Here is a 25,006-nt window from a genome sequence, read left to right on the forward strand (position 1 = left end):
AGAAAAAGCCATCCTCAACTCTCACTTTCTCAACTAGTTTCTGATCTAATTAATTGAAACTGTTCACTCTACGGTTACTGGCAATCTCTGTTATTGTTAATCTAGGGGCTTCTTTTCAGTTCTCATTTGACCTTTGTGCAGTTTGATACTGATGCCCACTATCCAGCCTCCTGGATATTCTCCTTTTTTAATTTTCAAATCATGGCTATTTCCTTATTCTCCTTCTACCTCTCTCCTCAAATTACATTGCATTTATGTATGGGGGTAAATTTATCCAGTAGAATACAAGTTTAATGAAGATTCCGTTTGAAGATGAAAGTCCGATTCCTTTGAAAAATAGTTTTAATATACAATTACATAGCATTTTAAAGTCCGTAAACTGCTTTAAAATATTATCCATGTAATCCTCACAACAACCCTATGATATAGATGGATCATCATCATCCCATTTTATCACTTCAGAATCTGAGGCTTTTAAGTGGCTCAGATGAAAACCTACTTTAGGTTTTCTTAATTCACTTTAGTGCTTCGTCCATTAGACTACTCTGACAAGGACAAAGAAGTGAAATATGGTGTAAGGTAAGTGTGCCATTGGTTGTCACTTTCTTGGCTGCAATTTAACAAAATTAGCACTCTGAAGGCTACAGATTCATTTTCATACTTAAGACAAAGAAAGACACAGAGCAAGACATGGTGATGATTTACTTTGACATCCCAACTATTAGCTGGCTTTGAAATTCAGCAGAAATTCAGCAACATTATCAACCAACATAGGGGTGACTATGATATTACATTTCATCATATGCAAAAGTCCAGTCAGTCAATGATTTAAAATTTTAAAGCAATCAAGAAATTTTTAGTCTTCTGTTTAAAAAAAAAAAAGAACCTTCTTTTAAAATTTAATCAACATTATTTTCAGTATAGGAACAATATTATTGATAGGAACAAACTTAATGCTTGAAACCAATCAATAAATAGAAAAAAAAATCCCTAGAGTCAATTAAACATGTAAGTTTTGCCACTGTTACCAACTGAGAATGCCCATTTGTGAAATTTATTTTTTATTTTAGCATGTATTCCTACTGTTTTGTGTCAAAAACAGTAACATTTTTTGTGGAGTTTTCCTTTTGGGTCTGTTTTTTTTCCCTAATATGCAAATGTTTTGCATGATATACATATACAACCTTCTATCATATTGCTTGCCACCTCAGGAATAGAGAAAAGAGAAAAAAGGGAACAAATTTGGAACTCAAAAATTTTTAAAAACAAATGTTAAAAATTGTTTTTGCATATAATTGGGGGAAAAATATTCCTCAGAAAAGGGCAACATATACTAAAGCTTTGCAATGGAAAATAGGTCAAAAGACAAAAATCCTGTTATTAACTTTTATACCACTATGGTCAAATTTCATAGTTCAATAGTTTCTTCTTGTTAAACTTTAAATTAAATGTTCACTTTTTAAGGAGCAGGCTTTTTTGTTTTATAAATATAGATATATCTTGACAAGATAGATATGACAGACTTGACTTTAGCTCCCTTTCCTTTCTAGAAATCTTAAAAAAAACTAATTAAACTTTAACCTTAGGTTTCCTAAGGGCATTTCAGTAATAAAAATTCTTAACTTACATATGCATTTACTATTTAGCTGGAAGAATGACCACAAAAGGCAACAAAAAACAGACAATATTTTACTCCATCATTTCCTTTTCCATATTTCATATTAAATATCTGAAATATATTAATTTAAAAACAATATTAACAAAGGAATTCAAGGAACACAGGTAATGGAGTAAAGAATGGGTCTAGATTACAAAGTCTTAGGTTACTAAAGAATAAAAAGTAGATTGTTTGCAGTGAATTCCAGACTTTCCTGTGGCTCTATTGGTAGGAACATCCTAGAAATGTGCAAATGGGGAGGGAAAAGCAATAGGGAGAAAATATATATGTGTGTGTATATATTATATATGCATGTATAATATATACATACACACACACACACACATATATATATTCATGATACTTAATTGTTCTGTCTCCAGTAGGAAAAAAATCACGATATGACAGATCGTTATTTTATTTTAAAATAAAAATACAAGTGTTTTGGGGAACTTTTCCCCTGTTGCTTAGTCTTTAAGTAAGTTCTCAGGCTTGGGGTACCCAAAGAGAACAAAGTCAGCCTCATAAAGTTTATAAAGCTGTTGTCTCCAGGCTAGAGGGATTTTGGCAAACCAGTCTTCCTCCCAACTACTAGCAGTCCTGTTCCGATAACTAGGGGGGAAATGAAGGAGTTTGTCCACTTTGAGAAGTTGTAGCAGTTGAGCTGCATCTTCATCCAGGGTCTCTAGCTTCCCCACAAAGTCATAGTCAATCTGGCAAGGATGGCATAGACGGTACACCTGTCTCCAATGCTCATTAAAGGGTGCCAGCTTTTCTGTCCGTGGATCAATTAAGTACTGAATGAAGTCAGGAAATGAGACCTTCAGTCCAGCACTGAAGGCCTCACTGACAGAGGTGGGGAGGCTAGTGTGGTTAGAATACAGTTTCAGCATGGGAACTGCAAATCTCCTGTAGAACTCATCATTCTCCAACTCAAACTTGCTCCGAAAAGCGGAGATGAGACGTACAAAGGGGTCACGAACAAACAAAAATTTAGTATACTTCTTCAGCTTGATCTTCATAAGGTGACGTGAAAATTTCCCATATCGACGCCAGAATTTATTGAAAGTGAGATGAGTACTAGTATTGTGAACATGTTCCCTGGGAATGTCTAGGGGGTCTTTATATGGGATTCCCTGATCCAGGAGGCTTTCACTTAAAACAATCATCACTCGTTTCCAATTGGTGCAGGCAACCTTTGGCACATAGCAATATATGATTCCATGGCGGTCATCCACAATTAGGTGATTCAATTCATAATTGGGAATATCATCAAATGAACGATTCTTGGTAGGGAAAACAAAGCTAGAGTTGGCACAAAATTCCCGCAACATATTTCTCCTCTCTGCCTGAAGTTTTTCCTGATTTGGGTTCTGCTTAGTATCATGGGTAGACCAGTCATAACCTCTAACATTCTCTTCCATATTACGAAGAATAGGTTTGCTAGAGCCATGAAGAGGAGGTTGCTCAGTCTTTTTTTTCAAAGGGTCATTCTGTTTCCCACTAGAACTAAGCAATTTATCAAGAAATTCATCTACATCTGATACAAATTCTCTCTCTTCATCCTTTCCAGTGGTGGGAAAGGCCCCTGGAGGATGAGGTCTGGAAAGTGATGTGTGCAAGTAGAAATGTGCTGTACCCACATTATCCCAGTAAACAATTATCAAAAGGATCATAAAGACAGATCCCAGGACAATCCAAAGTCTCAAGAGTCTCATCTTGGTCATTCTGTCTGTGATGGTAAGAGGAACCTCTCCTCTTTCACTCAGGTTCACTTCCACTTTACACAAGAGTCAGACATTGTTCTGTAGTGAGAAGCCTAAAAGATAATAAGAAAATAAGGTTAAAAATTTAAAAATTAAATTCTCTCTTAGGTTCTCTAAGTCAAATTGGAACCTTGAAAAACAGTAGCTTCCTTTTAATAGATTCTCACACTTTATATATCAGTCACAAATTAATTAGGTTCTTAACAAAACTCAAGATGAAACTGATAACAGATAGGCATTTAGTTCCACATTTTGTACCTAATATTTGGGAATAAGGAGAAAAATAAGCCTACTCTGAAATCCCTTTATCATAACATTAAAGAAGAAAAAGAAAAGGCATGTGAAGAGCTGATATAATTACAAACACTAAAAATTGCAGGAATCAATTACATCTCATAAGTTGAAATTTTTGATATAAAAAAAAGGAAGGAAAAGTATAATGATAATTATAAAAACTGAAACAAACCTATAGAAATAGTGGCAGAAAGGTTAAAGACCAAAATAAGCTGAAGCTGGCAAAAAAAAAAAAAAAAAGGTAAGAACAAAATGGAACTTTTTTTTTAAAGCTCCATTTAGAGGTTTAAAAGAGAATAAAGAAGGAATAAGATACTGTCCTGAGGGGAAGGCACTATTTTAACAAATGATATATAGAAATCAGAACTTTTCAAGTTTTGGTTCAGTATTTATCTTCAATCAAAAATAATAAACTTCAAAGCTGGAAGGAAAAAAAAAAAAAAAGAATACACAACTGAGAAGGAACTGAACTCCAAAAAAGGTGAGGAGATAGTATAAGAACTGTTAGCTGTTTTAAGTAAATTTAAATTCCCAGGATAAATGTTGAACTTCTCCATCACAGAGAAATAGAAGAAATCCTGACAATAGCTCTTTGATCACATAACCTTCAAGGAATTAAAGGAGATGGAAAAAATAAAAGAACTCAAAGATTAGAGATAATCAAATGTTACTTAAAAAAAAAAGTGGGTCCTCCAATATCCAAGACCACTGAGCTTGATGTTAATACTGAACAAAATTTCAGAATAGATTATTAAATACATTTGAGCACTTAGGTATGAATCCATTTTAACAAAATATTTCATAAAAACCTAACAAACAAGGGGAGGGGTAAAAATGTGGTTTGAATGATAGAATTATGTGATTGCATAGTTATAACTACAAAGTGAAAGCTAAGGATTTGATAACAACCTAGAAGAATTTTTTAGTAGCAACATGAAGTTCTAGCTTTGGCCCTGTCCTATCAACATTTTTATCAAATATGGCTAAATACTTAAGAATGAAAGCTAATCAGATTTTCAGATTGTATAAAATTAGGGGTTAACAAATCTTATTCCCCCCTGAAGCAATTGGAGTTAAGTGACTGCCCAGGGTCACAAAGCTAGGAAGTGTCTGAGGCTAGATTTGAATTCAGGTCCTGCTGACTTCAGAATTGGTGCTCTATTCACTGAGCCACCTAGCTGCCTCGCAAATCTTTTTAAGGATATCTTTATTATACAGAAAAAAAGAGAGGAGAGAAAGAGAGAGGGGAGAGAAAGTCACCTTTCCTATATGTGGGTTATTAACAGATACAGGATTCAAAAAGATCTTAAATGATCTAACAAAGAATCAATACAATACACAGCATATACAACAAAGTATCTGATTTTTGTCAGTGATAGGGACTCCCTATCAAGGAAGCTCCCATATGTCAATTGTCTTTTACTGAAAAGTTTGGGAGCTTTCTGAGGTACATAAAGATTAAGTGAACTGCCAAGGATCACATATAGTAGTAGCAAAGACTAAATTTGAGCCCTGATCTTCCTGATTGATTCCAAGTCTGAAATACTAACTAGAGTCACAATGATGTCTCCATAAATAAATATATGGTTAAAGTAACAAATATAAAGATGTATATTTAGGTTGGGGAAAAAATGATTACACAAGTACAGGAGAGTCCTGACTTATTATTAGTAAGAAAAATTCTATTCAAACAAATCTAACAAGCATTTCTTAAGTGCCTATTCTCTGTCAGAAATTGTGAACATCAAGACAAAAAAAAGTCCCTGCCCTCTGGGGTACGGCAGGGGAGGAAGAGAAGAAAGTAACTGGAACCCATACAATATAATGTAATATATATAAATATAAAATAATTTCAGAGGGGAAACACTACAAATTACAGGAGTAAAGAAAGACTTGCTACAGATGGTGACACAAGCTAAAATTTGAAAGGAGCTTGGGGTCCAAGAGGCAGAACTGAGGAAAAAAGCATTCCAAAAGTAGCACTCAGCCTGTGCAAAGGCAGGAGATGGGATATGGGAAAAATAAAAACTTAGATGTTTTGATAATAAACAGCCAAGATGGCCTACTTCTATATTCAGAGAAGAACAGTATCTAGATTCATACCGCCTTTTGAAGGTCCCTTTCAGTTCTGAGAATTACACTTTAATGAAATGACCAAACAACTCCAGAAGACTGATGATCAGACATATTCTTTTTAACAGAGAAGTGGGAGTGTTCTATAATTGAAGAATGAAACATAGATTGGTCAGAAACGGTCAGTTTGTTTTGTTTACTTTGTTAGAAAAGTGGCTAGTAATGATAGTATACATCTATAATATCACTGCTATTAGGGAAAATGAAGCCAACAAGTCAAATGAACTCAGGAACTACTTTTACTTTATTTTTAAGAAGGTTATTAAGGAATATTGCAAAGTTTATCTAGATTTTAGCAAAACATTTGACAAACACTGTCATACTATTCTTATGAAAAATAGGGAAAATTGTGGAATAGATAGCAATTACAACTGGGGAGATTTGGAAATGGTTAAATGACTGAACAAGTTCCTTTCTCTTCAGGAAATCTGAACCTTTCCTTGTAATAAAGAAAAACAGATATGCAAAGAGAATCCATGCAGTCACTGCATCTGACAATGTATAAACATTCTTCTTTCACAGTCCCAAAAAGAAAAAGATGAGTTTCATTCACTATTTTCCCAAATTATTATTATTATTCATTAATGGTTCATGTCTACTTAGATTTTTAAGTAGAATGTCCCAGGGATCTGTGCTTGGCCCTATGCTGTTTAACATTTTTATATAAGACTTGGACATAAGTATGGATGGCATGATTATTAAATTTACAGATGATGAAAAGGAAACATAACATTATAGTAGATGACAAAGTAATGATTCAAAAAGATCCTGAAAACTATAACATTAAATGAAATCTAATAAGATATTATTTAATGGGGATAAATGTAAATATATGCTGGAGTTTAAAAAATAAAAAGAAACACAAAATGGGGAGTTAAGGCTAGACAGCAATTTATCTGAAAAAAATTTGGCAATTTTAGCATACTAATGTAAGTCAATGGCATGATATGGCAGCCAAGAAAGCTAATAAGTAATCTTTGAAAGGAAAGAAATAGCTTCCAGGAACAAAGAAGTCTGTCTTACCCCAATCAGACTACATTTGGGATAAGCTGGAGAGTATTCAGATGAGCTCAATTAAGATAGTGGGATATCTTGGACCATAAGGATAAAATGAAAAAACTAGAGATGTTTGGTTTTTTTATATATTTTATATTTATTTAATATATTTAACATCTACTGGTCATCCTGCCATCTAGGGGATAGGGTGGGGGGAAGGAGGGGAAAAACTGGGACAAAAGATTCGGCAACTGTCAATGCTGTAAAATTACCCATACATATAACTTGTAAATAAAAAGCTATTAAATTTTTTTTAAAAAGATAATATGATAGTTGTCTTCAAGTATTTAAAAGACTGTCCTATAGAAAGATTAGATCTGTTCCACTTTGTGTTGGTCAATTAATATACTTTGCAAAGAAGTAATTTTAGGTAAATTTAAGGATCCCATAAGGAAAAATTTCCTTACAAAAAGAACTATCCAAAACAGAAAATGTGTTGCCTTGAGAGAGAATAGAGTTTTCCCTTACTGAAGGGGTTTCTAAGCTTAGACTGGGTGGTCATAGAATGGAAAATCATTTATTAAAGCACTTCCTCTAAGACATGCCCTGAACTAAGCACTGGGGATACAAATAAAAGCCCCTGATCTCAAAGAGTTCACATTCTAATTAAGGAAGAAAACACATAAAAGTATAGAGAGAGACACTAAAAGAAAGTAAAAGGTACTTTAAACAATCTCATTTCATCCTCACCATAGTATTATGAGATAGGCAACAAAATCTCATCTTCATTTTACAGAGGGGAAAACTGAGTCTCAAACTTACTAAAGATCACACAAACTAGTAAGGAGCAGAGCTGAACATCAAACTAAAATCTCTTGATCTTAAATCTAATCAGATTTCCAATATGTCACAATTCCTTTAGCTTTATTATGCTTTATTTTAAGAAGTAAAACAATTCAACAACTTCAGGATTTTTGTTGTTGTTATATAAATCAATCAAAAAGTCGGTCAAAAGCATTTAATCACCATCTACCATGTGCCTATACTGCTAAGCACAGGCAAAGGACAGTCCCAGTTCTCAAAGAGCTCACAGGCTAATGAGGGAGACAGTATTCAAACAACTACTACAGAGGAAAGATATTAGTATTCTTTTTAGTTGACAGTTTTTATTTTTTCTTCAATATCTATATTTTCTGTTCTTATTTATTTACAATGTTGAAGTAGTATTATTGTTTTGTGTTATGTAATCCAAACTACTTAAACTTCAAAACTATGTATAGTGTTCAGTTAAGAAATATAAGAAAAACAAGAGTTTAAGGGATCATCTAGTCACTCACTTTACAGATGAGAAAACTCAGACTTAGGAGAGATGAACTGACAAACCAAGCTTGTACAGATAATTAATGGACTTAATATTAAAATCAATACGAGACCCAGAGTTATCTTAAAATACTGATTACTGAAACTGATAAGTCTGAAAATCCTATAAAATGTTATATTCTTTAATTTGAACATGCAATGAGATACCTTTATGAGAAATAATATGACTGGTTTTCTTCTCCCTTCCTTCCTCTCCCCTTCTTTTCTCTGTTTCTTTTCCTCAACTTCTAGAATATTAGTATTAAATAGGATCAGAAAAGGCCCCTTGTAGTTGTAAGATTTTAAGTGAGACTTAAGGAAGCCAGGGAAACTAAGATGTAAAGATGAAAAGGAGAGAAACTCAGCCATGGGAACAGTCAGTGAAAATGCATGGAATGAGAGGATGGCTTGTCATGTGCTAAGAAACAGCAAGGAGGCCAATATCATTGGGTATCTGAGTTGTTGAGTCATTTTTCAATCGTGTCCTACTCTTTGTGACCCCATTTGGAGTTTTCTCAGCAGAGATACTGGAGTGGTTTGCCATTTCCTTCTCTAGTTCATTTTACAGATAAGGAAACTGAGGCAAAAAAGGTGGGTAAAGTGACTTGCCTAGGGTTCACATAGCTCATAAGAACCTGAATTCAGAATTCAGAAAGGTGAGTCTCTTCCTGACTCCAGGTCCTTACTTTATCCACTGCACTACCTAGCTGCCCCTGTGAGAAAAAGTAAGATGTAAAAAAGCTGGAAAGGTATCAAGGAGCCAGGTTATGAAGAACTTTAAAAGTCAAAGGATTTCTATTTGATCCTGGAAGTGATAGGCAACTACTGGAGTTTACTGAATAGGGGAGTGACCCAGTCAGACTTGCACTTTAGAAAATCATTTTGAGAGCTGAATAGAGAGCATTAAATAGAAAGACTTGAGGCAGGGGGTCCACTAGCAGACCACTGCAATAGTCTAGAAGTAATGCAATGAGGACCTGCACCAAGGTGGTGGCAGTATCGGAGGGGACATTTATGAGAGATCTTATAAATCTACCAGTTTTGGCAACAAATTGGCTACAGGGGGTGGGAGGGTGGAAAGAATAAAAACTTGAGGATGGTGCCTACGTTTCAAGCCTGGGTGAGTAGGAGGATAGTAATACTCTTTAATAGTAATAGAAAAGTTAGGAAGGGAGAGTTCTGTTATTAGAGTTGTATAAAGTTTAAAATCTTGAAAAAGCAGTTGGAGGTGAGACACTGGAAGTCTACAGAAGTTAGGGATGAATAAATAGATCTAAGAATCATTGTAGAGATTGTTTGAATCCATAGAAGCTGATGAGATCACTAAGTAAAATAGTATAGAACAAAGGCACCAAATCAAATGTCCTCTGAGAAAATGTTTGACAAAATAAAAAATATAACACAACATAATGCCAATTTGTGGTTTTCTAAGTCAATATGTGACACCTAGAGAATCTTGTTTCTATTTCACTTGGACACCACTAATATAGAAGAAGAAAAGAGGGACCAAGACAGAAAGAGCCCTAAGGGACATCCTCAAAGTTGTGACCTGGATGAAGCTGCAGAAAAGAAAAAGCCTTCAGATAGATGAGAGGAGAATTAGGAAAGAACAGTAGCCTAAAAAACTAGAGAAATACATTATCAAGTAAAAGAGGGTGATCAATAATGTCAAAGGTTGTAGAGAGGTTGTAAGGATGAAGAATGAGAAAAGACCATTAGAACTTTTGTCAAGAGACCACTGGTAACTTTCAAGAAAGCAGAGTTTCTATTGAATGGAATAACTGTAGACAAGTGGAGAATAAGAGGCAAATAGAGACTTCTATTGTAGACAGTCTGCTTAAGGAGTTTAGCCTCAAAAGAAAGGGAAGATATGAGACAACAGCTATCAGGGATGTTCAGATCAAGTGGAGGTTTTTTGAAAATGGGGGAGACATGAGCACATAATACAATCAGTAGTCAGTTGGGAAGTGACTAGAAGAGACCAAAGATCAGTGAGAGCAGAGGGGATAATCTGTTGGAAAGGTCAATTATGGATAGATTTGCCTTGTGACGAGCTACCTCTTTCAATGACACAGAAAAGACAATGGCTAAAGGCAATTAAGAAGTGTGAGATGAAGAGGGAGCTATACATATTTAATCATACAGAAAATACTATATGTATTGAACACCTTTTCTAGAAAATCAATATGCCTTCAACTATGGATATACCCACCCCCCAAGATTCTGTACTGAACCCTCTTTTCTTTTCTCTCTATACTATATTCCCACTTGGTAACCCTGGGTTCAATTATCACCTCTATGAAGAATACTCCAATTTATAAATTCAGTCCTGAAATGTCTCCTGAATTTCTGCTCACCATCCACCAACTGCCTACTGGATTAGATGCTCCACAGACATCTCAAATTCAGATGTCCAAAACAGAATTCATCATCTTTCCCAAAAAAATCTACTTCTCCTCCAAACTTCCCTATTTCTATGGAAAACATCACCATCCTTCCAGTTACCAAGGTTCATAACTCATTCTTTTCTCTCCACTTTCAACCCAGATATCTCACATTTCTATTTCCACAATATCCCCTGCATCTATCATTTTCTTCTTTCTAATCATACAACCACCACACTAATTCAGGCTCTCACCACTTCTCATCTAAACTACTGCAACAGCCTTCCAATTGGCCTACCAGTCTCAAGTCATTCCCAATTTCAATTTACCTGATCAAGTCATTTCTCAAAAGAATGGAGGCTCCAGAGTCAAAGGAAATGGGTTAAAATCCTACTTGTAACATTTATTACCCATCCAACTTTTGACAATACCTTCCTTCTCAGGGCCTCAGTTTTTTCCTCTATAAATTAAAGGTTTTTAACTAGATGGCCTTTGAGAACCCTTCCAACTCTAGATTTATGATCTATGATAAATAAATATTTCTGACTCCCTATTACCAGATATAAATTATACTTTGCATATTTAAAGTTTCTTACAACCTGGCTCTATCCTAACTCTAATTTTAATACAGTTGAATTCCTTTCACATATTCTCTCATCTAGCCCTACTCACTCTCCTTGCTCATCCCCACAAATGATATTCTATCAGTCTTTTCACTGGCTGCCCCTCATTCCTTAAATAATTCAAGAATTCCTTGATTCCTCCTCACTTCTGATTTCCTTCTTTCCTTTCTGGAATATCTAGTTTCCTTCTTTAAAGAAGGAACTTTCTCACACACTACTTTCTACATGAGACTTTTTTATTGGTGCCTTCCACTACTCTTACCTTTTATCCAATTTATATGTTGTATAATCTGGAGACAACTGATAAGGCAGTGGTTACAGCAGCAGGACTAGAATCAGGAAGATCTGAGTTCCAACCCAACTTCAGATGCATACTAGCTGTGATGTGGACAAGTCACTTAAAAGTCTTCCAATTTCCTCAACAGTCAAACAGGGATAACATATCCCTGTTATTCCCCAGGGATAATCATATCACCTATCTCACAAAGTTTTTGTAAGGATCAAATTGGGAGGAGGGAGAGAGGGGAATCCATAAAAAGAATCTAAAGGAGGTGGGGGGGAGAGGAAGGGGAGAGGAGAAGGGAAAATAAGAAAGGGAGGGGAGGAAGGCAGGAAAAAGTGGTTAACAAAGTGCCTAAAACACAGTAAGTGCAATATAACTACTTATTCCCTCCCCTTTCCCCCCATTTAGGTAAATATTGTCTCCCCCATTAGGACCTGAGCCTTTTGAAGGCAGGGGCAGTTTTACTTTTCTCTTTGTATCCTTGGTACCTAGTTCAGTTCCTAGAACATAGCAGGAGCTTAATAAATATTTGCTGATTGTGACTTACAAAGTAATCATTAGTTTGAACTATTTGCAAAATTTTGTAGAAAATTATTAAAATTTTACTTTTAATTTAAATGTAAGAAACAATCTGGTCCTATTCTTGTAGATAAATTACTAAATAATATAATAAAAACTTCATTGACAGGTCCACAACTTTTTTGGTAATAACAGCTATCCCATTCCAACAGAAGCAATCTATTTTAACAGAAATTCATGGTCCATGTTTTTCTAGCTATTCTCAGGGATCTTATTCATAGGTGGCAATATTCTTATTTTTTCAGAGCTGAATTTGGTCAAAAACAAGGAAGGAAGACAAGTTTACTTATAAGATCAGCTGAATTGTGCTTCTTTGTTATATGAAAATCAAGTTGTTTCACTTCCTGGCAGTTTCACATTCACCAGATGCCAGGTCTCTGATCTTTCAGTAACAAAGAAGACACAAAATTGCACAATTACAACTCTATTTTGATACTTTCCTCACAATAAGTTCAGTTACATTCTTAGAATTTAAATCTAGCTGCAACTTTAATAATAAATTTTCCCTTCCTGTATTCAACTCAATATTCATTTCTGAAAATGGACTATGCCACAGTTGAGTCATTTGGCATTTCATTGTTTATTCAAAGTGAGAATACAGTTCAAAGCTATGTGTTTTCTTTTGTTTAAAAGGATGATGCTTATTGTGATTTCTTGAAGTTATTAAAACTTTTTCGCCTTTACATTTGCTTTATAAGCTATTTTAAATCTTTTAACCCACAGACCATTCTAAGTGTGCTGGAAAGAAATTTGAATAAAGAATCAAAATGACTCAGTTTTTAGTCCTAGTTCTTCAACTTATTTCTGCCACTGTGTGATATTAAATATCTTCCAGACATCAATTTCTTCATTTTTAAGATGAAAAAAGTTGAACTATATCTACAAGTTCCTTTCAGTTCTAAAATTCCATATAGCATTACAATATCTTAATTTTCCTCCTGAAATATTGATAACTCTATTAAAAGTATTTACAAAATAACCTAAATATAAGGTTTATGTAACAGTGAAGCTATGTGTAATCAGAATCCTAAAATTAAGAGGCTTTTCTTGGAATCACAGCTCATCTTCATGCCAAGAACAAAGGAAATTACTAAAAATATTATTTTGTCTCATTTTCTTCATATGTGTGTATATATAAATGTATGCTGTATATCTGCACATGCACATACACACACATACGTACACCCTGCTTGGTCCATACATAACTACATACATAAAAAACATACATAATAATAAATAACACATAAAAAAGAGGCATGAAGAAAAGGAAAGACAAAAGGTCTTATGGTTTTTAAATAAAAGGACCTTACTAATACAATTGCAAAAGCCTTGTCTAGCTAATCAACTTTAAAACCTGAAGCTCAGCAGCTGAACCAGTTTTCCTTCTGCTCTTTCCAGTTTTAACTAAAAAGGGGGGGGTGGGGAGGGAGGGAGGAGAAGGAGGAAAAGGAGATCTAGCTAACATTTATGATTCCTGACTTTTCAAAGCTAGATGATAAGTATTTGAAAGCATTGTTCTGTATCAAAAAAATTTTGTTAATTCAATTTTTAAAAATTAAGTTAAAAAGGCAATATTTTACATTCAGATTTCTGTAGTAATTTCTAATTTCAAAATAAGTCACATAAATAGCATTTATAAAAACAAAACTACTGAATGTATGAAACATACCTGTGAAAGGAACCTTTTTTTAAAGTAGTCTGGTTGCTTTCCTTCCAAAATACTTATATAAAATATAAATTAGCTTGTGGTCAGTTTGAAAATAGCTCACAGAATTGGCAACAGATGTAGAAAGCAAGAAAGAGAGTGTGGGTTAAAGAATTTCATCAACTATCAACTTCATTAAAAAAAAAAAAAAAACCACACTACTTAAGCATCTTAAATTACTGACATTGGAGCTTAAATGGCATAAAACTGCCACACTGTATTTAACACCTTATAAGGCAGGAGATCTACCATAGGATCAAGAAAAAAAGGTACAACAGAAAGGACAAGTTGAGATTTAAATTAATGAACTTGTGGGTTTCAAAAAAAAAAAAAAAGCATAACTAAGATCCTGCCTCAAAAAAAAATTATTTTTGTCATCCAAATCAGTCCACAGAGTTATTTCCAACCAAAAATCTAAGGGGAGGGAGTGAGGGTTGGAGGGAGACAGAGAAAGACCGATACAGAGAGAATAAGAACTTTAGCTAACTTTACAAATGAAGAGCAGTCAACCTTTTGTATTTCAAATATGATCATTTGAAAGATTTACAGGGAAAAGCCTATCATCTTTTTTGATATTTTACTACAAGAACTTATAATAATAAACAAATATCAGAATTTGGAACTAAGAATTTATGCAATCCCTTTTACAAGAGTAAAATACAGAAAAAATTTAAGATCAAAACTAAAATGCCATAGTTGTAAAGTTAAGGTTGTTTTTGAATATGGGGTGGGACTGCTTATTAAGACTCACAGGGAGGGGCAGGCAACATTACAGGATTGCAAGCCAAAGGCTGGCTTGGCAGTCCATAGAAGCATTCTGTGCTGCCATACAAGGCCTCGTGCTTGTCAAATGACTGTTCAGACCAATAAGGGGTGGAGGAACTATTGAAGAAATGTGTTTATCTCTGGTAAGTAAAGGACTATAAGCACTGCTTTGGTGCACTGAAGAACTCTGTATTGTTAAACACAGAACTAAATAAAAAGATAATTGTGTTCAGTAAATCTTGCCTGAAAAAGATGTCCCCTAACTGATAGATTTAAAAAAAAAAAAAAAAAAAACCTCTCCAAAGTCTTGTCATTTACTCTGATTCTATATTAAAATCCTTATTTAAAAACTGATTTTCACATCACATCAATAGTCTACTTGATGATTTCTGTGAAAAATTGCTTGAGGTATATTTAGTTCATCCTGTGAACATTTTGAAATAGCTTAAAAAACATAAGGCAGGGAGCAGCCAGATGGCACAGTGAATAAAGCACTAGCCCAAAGAGGACCTGAGTTCAAATCTAGTCTCAGACACTTAATACTTCCTAGTTGTGTGACCCTGAGCAAGTCACTTAATCCCAATTGCCTCAGCAAAAAATAAAAATAAAAACTTAAGGCAGGAAATGCATGAAAAGATAAATTAATAAACACAGTGACAAAGAGGTTGGATGTTTAACAAATACCCACAAAAAATGTCAAGATCTACAGAAAGACCTCTCATTACATGGTATATATAAGATCCTCCCTACCATGATGACATGGATGAGAATTACAGAGGACAAGAAGGCAGAATGGGTGACCATTATATGGTTAAATGGCCAACCTCTATCAGCAAGATTACAGATTCATTAAATGCATAGTTTTCTGTAATCAGCCAAATAATAGAGAACTGAATTTTAAGAGAAAAAGTATTATGTTTGCCAAAGAGAAGCAAAGTTTCAAATGAAAGGAATTTCACTGAAATTCTAGGGCAAGAGAATAATTACTGCAAGCTGATGGGCATTCTTCACTTAGGAGCATATCAATATAACTGGAGAGCTTCTAAAACATAGGTTGTCAAGTTGAGATTCTTTTAAAGTGAGGAAATATTGCATAAGAAGATAGACAAATTTTTCCAGCTACATGTACTGAAGGGTTTGAGATGTATCAAAGTGACTATTATATGAAGACACAATACTTCTTAGATGAAACTAAGCTTAGCTAAGACTCAGCAAGACTTGAGTTCTATTTCAACCTCTAACACTTACTAGCTATGTGATCCTGGCAAATCATTTAACCCATTTGCCTCAGTTTCTCCAAATGTAAAATTAGAGTAATAATTGCAACTACCTTGCAAGAATGTTGGAGGATCAAATGGAAATATTTGTAAGAGTGCCCCACGTAGTGTCCAGCACATGGCAGGGACTATATAAAAGCTTATTCTCTTCCACTGCCCCTCTTTTTGTTTGAAGATTTACCAAACTGTTAAAAATGCTATTGTACTAATTAACAATTCATATTAGCAAAAGACTAACAGATTTACAAAGAATCTCCAAGATTCAATTTTTCTCCTTTTTAATAAATTCAACGATTCCAATGTAACTACTCAGATCCTATATGCAAATTTTCAACTAATAGCCAGCTACTATCAGCCTAAAATCATTTTAGCTAACTTGACCTTCTTATTCTTGGCACACTCTCAAGCCAATGCATTTCCCATCTTCAAATCTTTTCATTGGTTATCACATGCCTAGAATGTACTTCCTTCTCACACCTACCACTTTAAAATCATTTTTTCAAAACTATAACCAAATGCCACCTTCTATATAAAGTCTTTCCTGATAGTGAAAGGCTGATAGTGCCTTCCCCACCAAAAGCCAAACAAAAACACTCTTCTATTTACTCTGATGATATAAGTATATATGTGTCTTCCCTGATAACATGCAACCTTTGTGGGATCAGTGTTGTTATCATTATTTTTCTTTGTATTCCCAGTGACTAGTCCATGGTAGGTGCTTAATAAGTGCATGTGCATTGATTCTATAGTACCAGAACTGCTTGTTCTACTAAGAAACAGACCTTGGTCATCTCAATTTCTGAAAGCACTGGATTTTTTCTAACAAAAGCAATTTTAGATTTGGGGTAGGGGAAAGAGAGGGTTGGGGGAGAGAGGCAGTTGAAGTTAAGTGCTGGCCTAGGGTCACACAGTTAGGAAGTGTTAGATCTCTGAGGCTGGATTTGAAACTCAGGTCCTCCTGACTTCAGGGCAATGCTCTATCCATTGCACCATTTAGCTGCCTCCTCAAAGCAATTCTAAAAAAAAATCATTGCCAATCTTGAAAACTGCATGGCATTTTATTTATTTATTAAATTGGCAACAAAACATGAAAATACACACTTGTTTGCAAGTTTCATAAATATCACATAGCTTGGGCCAAGAATAATCTATAGTTTCTGTTACTGCTGTCAATATTTGCTCTTGTATCCACTATGTCTTATCTGTCATTTACATTATGGTTCTATTAAAACAGAATAATTAAAGCTGACTTTCATTGAGTTATAGCAGAATTGTATCTGGAGATTATTTCCCTTTTTTTTTTCCTGATCCAGAACTGCAATTTCCATATAAAGTTGCTTACTTCGTATTTAAATTGATCCTGGAAACATTTTATCACTAGATTTATAAGAAGAATAAGTAGTCAGCAACTAAAGAACTAAACACTTAACTTCCTCCTGCAATATTATCAATTCAAACCACCCTTTTTCCTGCCCCATCCCCATCCCCAGCAGCTAGAGCATCCCTTTTCAAAAACACTTTGTGTTCATTTTGTCCATATGCTAGGTATACTTAAGTGTTATCTCCATTAAAATGTAAGCTCATTGAGAACAAGGACTTTTTCACTTTTGTCTTTGTATCCTCAGAACCTAGAACACAGTAAGCACTTAATACTTGTTCATTGATTCCTGCAAAAACTAAATGAAAGTCATATATGTGTACATACATGTAGACTATGGGCTCGCTCCCTGGAGTGCCTTGGGGTCAGCCAGAGTCAGAATAAATTAAAGTCCTTGGTCTTTAAAGGGAGAAGTGAAGGAGGCAGACAAGCAAAATCCTGGATTCTGGAGTCCAGAGAAGCCAGCCTCTCTTCTCCTCATCCTGCAGCCAAGTGTCTCTGGCTTCCCTTCCTCCCTCAGCCCTCCAATCCTTGCCTATGATTATCTTAACACCAAACATTCAGCAAGTACCAAAGGTGAGAAGAGCCATATATCCAAATGTATGCTAATAGAGTCATTGTCTCACATTGAATAGGTAATTAGCCTTAAGTGTTCGGTTGTCTGATTTAAGCATACCTTTTTGGAGTCTCAGCCCTCTACATATTCATACACACATACACACATGCACATATGTATGTCCCTTATATGTGTGATTGTATCTATATTTATATATTGTGATATATATGTAATATATATAATATGTGTGTATATTATATGTATATAATAATAATGTATGTAATAATATACTAATTATGTATATATAATAATATGTATATAATATCTAATATATAATGTAATACATACATATATATATATTTAGCCTAGTTTTCTCTTTTTTACACTTATTTCCTAGGAAATTTCATTTATTTTCATAGTTTCAGCTAATACTTTTTTTGCAAATGATAAAAAGACATCTTCAATCAAATTCTCACTAGTCCTCCAAACTCGAATTTCACTCCATTTCCACTTGAATATTATTATCACTATTTCTTTAATTGGAATATAATCAAATTTATAACCTGTGATTCTTCCCTAGAAACTGGCTTTCCTTCCCATATTTTCTAATTCATTAGTGTCTTCAGCCTTCCAATCTTCTAAGTTAGAAATTATCTTTGATTTCTTTCTTCCCCTGGATCCAACAGAATATAAGCTTCCTAAGGGAATGAACTAATTCCTTTTTGTCTTTGTATCACTAGGGCCTAGAACAATGCCTTATATAATTCTTTTTGAAAGAGAACCAATGACTTCATGGTGATGTCTTGACTTGTATGTGAAATGGATTACCTAAGGCACTTGCACAAAGTTGTAGCCTTACTTTCTCTCTTCCTGAGTTATCAAAGTCCAGAAGTACAACAAAATTCAAAGTCACTGGCAATGGCCTGGAATCCAGTGGATGACCCTGGCATCCTTTGATGTCTGTTCAAACTCTATACCTGCTTCAGTTACCTTGATGGCTGTTGGAACAAACTGCTGTCCACCCATCCACTCCACCATATGCTTATGATACCCCTTTAACTCTAAGAGGTCTGAGACCTGTTGGGTTATCCTCAACCTGGTTTACCAGCATGTGGACACTGAACATACAGCTTCTTACATAGTTACATAGTACACTGGACAATATGAACATTAAGTAGAGCTGTTTTTTTTGACAGTTTGATTAGATTGCTCCCCAAGAACTTAATACTAGAAATGAATCTACCAATGTTACCAAATTCTGCTATTTCTTTTTCTGAAACTTCTCTTGGCTTTCCCCTATACTCCTGTATCTGCTGCACCAACCTAATTTGATCTTCCTTATCTTATGTTTGGATTACTTGCATTAACTTCCTAAACTGCCTATACCTAGCCTTTCCCTTTCAATTATCTCTGAGTTGACAAACTGACTTTTGCTTCTATGCTACCATTTGCAAAGGCTCCCAATCTCTACCACATCAAAACCAAATTCTTTCACCTGATTTTCAAGACCCTCCAGAATTTGGTCCTCACCTATTTAATTTCCCACCTTTATTTAATCTTATAGACAAGCCAGGTTAACTAGGCTCAGTATCCCCAACCTAAACCAGGCTAATTTCCAACCTCTAGCCCGTGCTAATTCTTCTTCTTCCTAGAATACTACTCTGTGAATCTTTTCAAATCCAACCTACTCTTCAAGGTCCAAGGTCCAATTCAAAACTCCACTTTCATATTGAAGGTGGCTTTATTAATATGCTTTTGTAAGCACAGAAAGTTATAGATAGAAGAAACTCTGAGATCTCATCCATCATATTCATTTTCCAAATGAAAAAGAATACAATGAAGATAACTGATTCATCCAAGGTCAAACAGCAAAATCAGGGATAGAACAAAAGTCCACAGTATCTAGAGATTCTCCTCTGAATACCTAGAGCATTTTCATTAAGTACCTCATAATTTAGTGACTGAAATAATTGTAAAACCTTCTCTTCTAAGAAGCAAAGATGAAGCACTATAAGTGTGTACCTTTGCATATTCTGTCAAGAGTTGGTTGACAGTTTGATTAGTTTTGCTCAATTTTTTTTGCCTTATCATTCTTTTTTTTAATTTTGATAATTTTTTATTTACAAGTTATGTGCATGAGTATTTTATAACATTGATAATTGTGAAACCTTTTGTTCCAATTTTTCCCCTCCTTCCCCCAATTTGCCTTATCATTCTTTGATACAAAGGGGGACTTATTAAATAATGAGAATGGGGGGGGGATATATTCACAACAAAGATGATATAAAATTTTTGAAACAATTAAAATTAAATAATTAATGAGAATTGTTTCAACTAGACTGTAATCTCCTTGAAGGTTAGGATCTAGATTTCTATACTCTTGGTAGAACCTATCACGAGTGTGACTGCTAAATATTTTATTGATATTTGACTTGCAAGTTTTAAGGGAAAATAAAATAGCTTCTATAAAAATCACAAAAACAATTAAACTCATCTCAAAAGGATAAAGTAATAATAGATTACTCAGACCAGAATGATTAATAATCCAGTAGTAAATAAGGAAACAAGTCAATGACATATAGACTAGATGATAGAATGTAACACAACAATGAATACAATGAAGATAAAACTAGAAAGCAATTAAATTCTCAACCCGCTGACAAATGGGGCAAGCTGATTGATCTGTCTGGATGTGGGAAGCAACAGAGCCAAAATTGGCACCACCTGACAATAAGAATAGAAAGCCTGTCTTTCAGACCTTCTAATAATCTATGGATAGCAATTACTATGGATACAAGCAGGAAATACTTTCAGTTTCAAGATAAGCCAGAAAAGACAACTACTAACACAAGTAAATGGAAACTTCCTGACCAATCTAGACACATCATAAACCTGTACAAATTGTGTATGAAATAAACAACCACCTTCTATTTTCCAAAATGCCAGAGAGTAAATATACTCCCAAATAATTCATAAAACATCTGGAATAAATAATGTAACATAAAAAATAATTACCTAGCACTATCAGCTTTAATATTGTTTAGCATGTAAATCTCCTTTCTGCTAATAACAAGTACAGCATTAAGATTTCAAGGAAAGAAGAGGATTAATCAGCAGTCTCAAATAGTTCAGGATAGAACAGAAGGTAACTATCCTAGTCATCTCAAGCAGTATTCTTGCTCCCTCAAAGTCTTATTCTTAAAAGCAATAATGATAAAATTTTAGATGTCCTATTTGTCAAATCAACCTAAGGTGGGATTACAATAAGGCTTTTTAAAGTAATAGGCTCCCAATAATAATTTTCAGTGACATATCTAATAGCTGGGTAACACAACAATTTGTATGTAAATTTCAAAAGTCTTCACAGGTGTTATGGTAATAACATAAGCAAAAAGATTTTCAGGCAATTTTCTGGATATAAGTATTCCTACTTTTAAATTATGATTTAATAATATCTATATTCTTCCTTTCCACCTAGATATTAGCACTGACCTATTCCCAAAATCAGATTGCAGAGGCAGCACAAAGTAGGAAAACACAGCACAGAGTTGGAAGAAACCCCCTCTCCTCAAAGTCATCTAGTCCAAGTAATCCCAGAACAGGAATCCTATCTATAATATACCAATCCTTTGTTTGGAAAACTACCAGAAAAGAGAGCCTACAAATTCCTAAGCCAACTCACAACTCAAAGTTTTTTCCTTATATTGACACCAAATCTGCTTTTCTACAACTTGCTTCTAGTTTTATCCTTGGAAGGCAAACAACAAATCCAACCATTATTCTACCATCCTTCTTGAAAGAGAAGAAATAATTCAAGGTACATGATAGTTATATATGATGCCTACCCTGATCTCTCATCAAACCAAAGGAAAGATTAAGGAGATTAATTAATGCTATCTAAAACCCAGATTCTATCATCTCTAGCATAGACACAATTTAGGCAAGAGTAACTCATAAAGCCACTAAATGCAACCACTTTGCTTGCCACTCACATTCCTATTCATACTGAGTCTTCTATGTTGTTGAATATAAAATAAATAATTTAATAATTACAAAAACACTATGGTTTGTTGTGTTTGGTGCCAGACAGAATCTCCACAATTGCCAACAGTCTGCCAGTGATGTCTTAATGGCTGAAAGCCCAAATGGAAGATATAAATTCTACTATTAGCAACTAATACATGGTTTCCTTTAACTGAAGAGGTAAAACTGTTTCTGTAGTAAAAGGTCACTTATGAAACACTATTCCACAACCTAAATACATCATGCTAGAATCTACACAGTAGCTACTTTACTAAAGTAAGAAAGAAGAAACATTATCATTTGAAAGTACCTTAACAGAACCAAGTAGATTTAGTCAATTTAAGTAATAGTAATAAGATTAGTAGTACAAAAAAAAATATTCCATGACGGAGAACAGAGTCCTTTCTCTGCTGAAATTAAAAGTTAACTAAACCAGAGGGAGGAGGAAAAAAAAAATAACAACTAATGAAAGCATCTATAATACTGAAGCATCTTTGTGCTATTGAATAAATACTTTTCCCCGTTTCCAGCTCAAAAGCAGCAAATGAATTAATAAATGTACAAATAAAAACTCCACAGAATATTAGCTTTCCAATCTCCAATCCTCACTCCCAAAGAGATTCGACTTTTTTCAATGCAAAGAACAACACAATTCTGTTAGTACTTAATAAATTCTTTAAAATCAGGCTGGTAATTGAGGAAGAAGAAATAAAACATAAAAGCATGGTTAAGGTTAATAGCTCAAAGAGATAGGGTTTAAAATTAATAAGTTAAATAGTTTCCTGAGTAGAAATTCTATCAGTTTACACATATATGCACATGTATGGGTGGATATCTACACACATATATATGCTGTGTTGTTTAGTTATGTTCAAGTCTTTGTGACTTTTTTTTGGCAAAGATACTGAAGTGATTTGCCATTTCCTTCTCCAGCTCACTTTTTAGATGAGTAAACTGAGGCAAACAAGGTAATGTGACTTGCCCAGGATATCACACAGCTAGTAAGTGTCCCAAGCTGGATGTCTTCCTGACTCAGCACTCTATCCATTGCACCACCTTGATGCCTCATAATGCATATACACAATGTATGGTATATGTGTGTGTGCATGTGTGTATACATATACAAACATGTACATGTACGTTCGTGTGTTGCCTATAACATGCATGTGGTGTTGTGTGTGTTATATGTTTGCTATTGTGCACATGCAAACATACATACATAAACATACACAGGTCTATAGATATATGCATATACATGTGTCATATAAAACATTGTATATGTGTATATTTTATATAACATGTTATACCATTTATACACGTATATATGTATAGGTATATATACACATATGCGTGCATACTTATACATCTATGAGTGTGCATTTATATAAATGCAACAGTTTCCCAATATCAGTTTTTAAAGGCACTTGTCTAAGTAACAGCTGGGTGATACATTAATTTGAATGCAAATTACAAAAGGTTTCCACAGATGTTAAAACTGTACATACACACACATACACACAATCCTGATGGGACAAATGGAGCCTAGAGTTCGTCATTCGTCCGAATAGGAAACTAGGATACACTCAAGCCCGAGAAGCAGAAGAGATTGGGGGTGGGGGAGACATCTTTCTCTCTACATAACTTTGAATCCAAGGTTCTTACCGATACAAAAGGATGGTTCCTAACACCTCCTCCATTTCCCCTTTCTTCTTAGGGGAAGCCCAGACCCGGTGTTAGCACTTTCCCTTTCCACGCCCTCCTACGTGCCGATTTCTTAACACCTTAGAGAGGGAAAGAAGGAGGGAGGGAAGAGGATTAGACCTGAAGAAAACGAGAAAGGTGGGTTGGACGGAGCACCTGGCCCCGTGCCATACACGCTCGCAAGGAATAAATGTTAAACGATTTAAGGATGGAGATAGGGCAGCCGGAAAGGTGTCGGGGCCGCCCCGAGCTCCGCGATTTTTAGGCTGGGAAGGTCCCAAGAATGTTCTCGGTGCAGGCAGGGCGGGAGGGCTGGGGGTGCGTCTAGTGTGTGAGTGTGTATTGAGTGTGTGTTTGTGTGTGTGTGTGTGTGCAAATGTGCGTGCGTGCGTGCGAGTGTACCGGGAGTGCAAGGATAAGGGTGAATGCAAGGATGCGTGAGCGAGGGGGACAGACCTGCAGCTGCAAGAGGTCACGGCAGCCCCCCGCAGCCGCTGGGACCAGGCGAGCCCCGAGCTCCAGCGCCCCCCGGGAGGACCTGACAAACGCCGAGACCCGCCAGGCACCAAGCGAACCGTTAGGCAAAAGCTCTTCAGTCCCGGCTGAGGTCCCCGTCCGGCCGCCCCGTGCCGCCCCGTGCCGCCCCTCCTCCCTCCCGGCTCCCCATCCCTCCTCTGCCCGTCTCACTGCCCCGAACCTCGCTTCTCCTCTCCCCTCCCGTCCTGTCCCACTCTCGCCGCTCTGTCGGCCGTTGCCAGCCGCCTGCCTCGCGCCACCAGCCTCGCCTCACCTCGTCAGTCAATCGCGCCGCCGCCCCGCGAGTAGCGGATCATAAAGAGGCCGCCCCATTTCCCGGGTCCCGCCCTCCCGGCCGCCGAGGGGCACCTCCTCCGACTCCGTACTCTCGCGAGAAAAAGGCAGAGTTAGAAGGAATTGGGTCCGAGGGATGCAACATTGCGCCTGCGCTGATAGCTCCAGCTCTCTCTTTCGCTTTTTTTCCCCTTAAAATCCCTTGCGTCTTTATTCCCCTCCTCCTGTTCTTCCCTTCCCCTGCCATGTGGCGCCTTATTTATGATTTGAGATGAGCTCCGTCCACCTGGTTTAACAAGCTCCGCCCCCTCTCTCTTCAACCAATCCTCTAGGGTTTTTAAGTCCCCGCCCCTTTCAACTCCGCCTTAAGCCGCGTGCCTGTCTTCCACAGTCTTAGAGCTCGGAAAGAGAAGGGGGTGGGGTTGAGGAACTAACGTAGGCCGACAGCTGTCTGCCAGTTCATAAGATAAACCCTTCACTAACTTCCTCAACCCAGAAAAAGACCCGCTCAAATCGGTAATCAGTTTATTTTCCGTTTATTGTAACATCAGCTCTCAGTTGCAATCTTTGCTGATTTAGAAACATCCATTGCAACTGGAGAAATGAAAATGAATTCGAATGGGACAAGACTAATGAGAAATATCAGCTTTAGCTGAAGAGATGCAGATATCCTATGATCACTAAAACCCAGGATTAAATCGTCCCTTTCAATAATGA

General features: G+C 35.8%; 1 protein-coding gene across 2 annotated transcripts; it reads right to left on the bottom strand.

Annotated features, from left to right (window-relative positions):
- Positions 1-683: 683 nt before the first annotated feature.
- CHST12 (carbohydrate sulfotransferase 12) lies at positions 684-24,511 on the bottom strand. 2 transcript variants are annotated; one of them, XM_052000092.1, is made up of 3 exons: positions 24,270-24,511; positions 23,441-23,559; positions 684-3,476 (listed from the first exon to the last, which is right to left on the bottom strand). In XM_052000092.1, the coding sequence occupies exon 3, from the start codon at positions 3,382-3,384 to the stop codon at positions 2,125-2,127; it is 1,260 nt and encodes a 419-aa protein (XP_051856052.1). In that variant the 5' UTR covers positions 3,385-3,476; positions 23,441-23,559; positions 24,270-24,511; the 3' UTR covers positions 684-2,124. The 2 variants fall into 2 exon arrangements, with proteins under 2 accessions (XP_051856052.1, XP_051856053.1); XM_052000093.1 differs by having other exon boundaries at positions 24,177-24,275.
- Between the last annotated feature and the right edge of the window lie 495 nt (positions 24,512-25,006).

This window comes from Antechinus flavipes, chromosome 1 (genome assembly GCF_016432865.1).
Source record: "Antechinus flavipes isolate AdamAnt ecotype Samford, QLD, Australia chromosome 1, AdamAnt_v2, whole genome shotgun sequence".
NCBI lineage: Eukaryota > Metazoa > Chordata > Mammalia > Dasyuromorphia > Dasyuridae > Antechinus > Antechinus flavipes.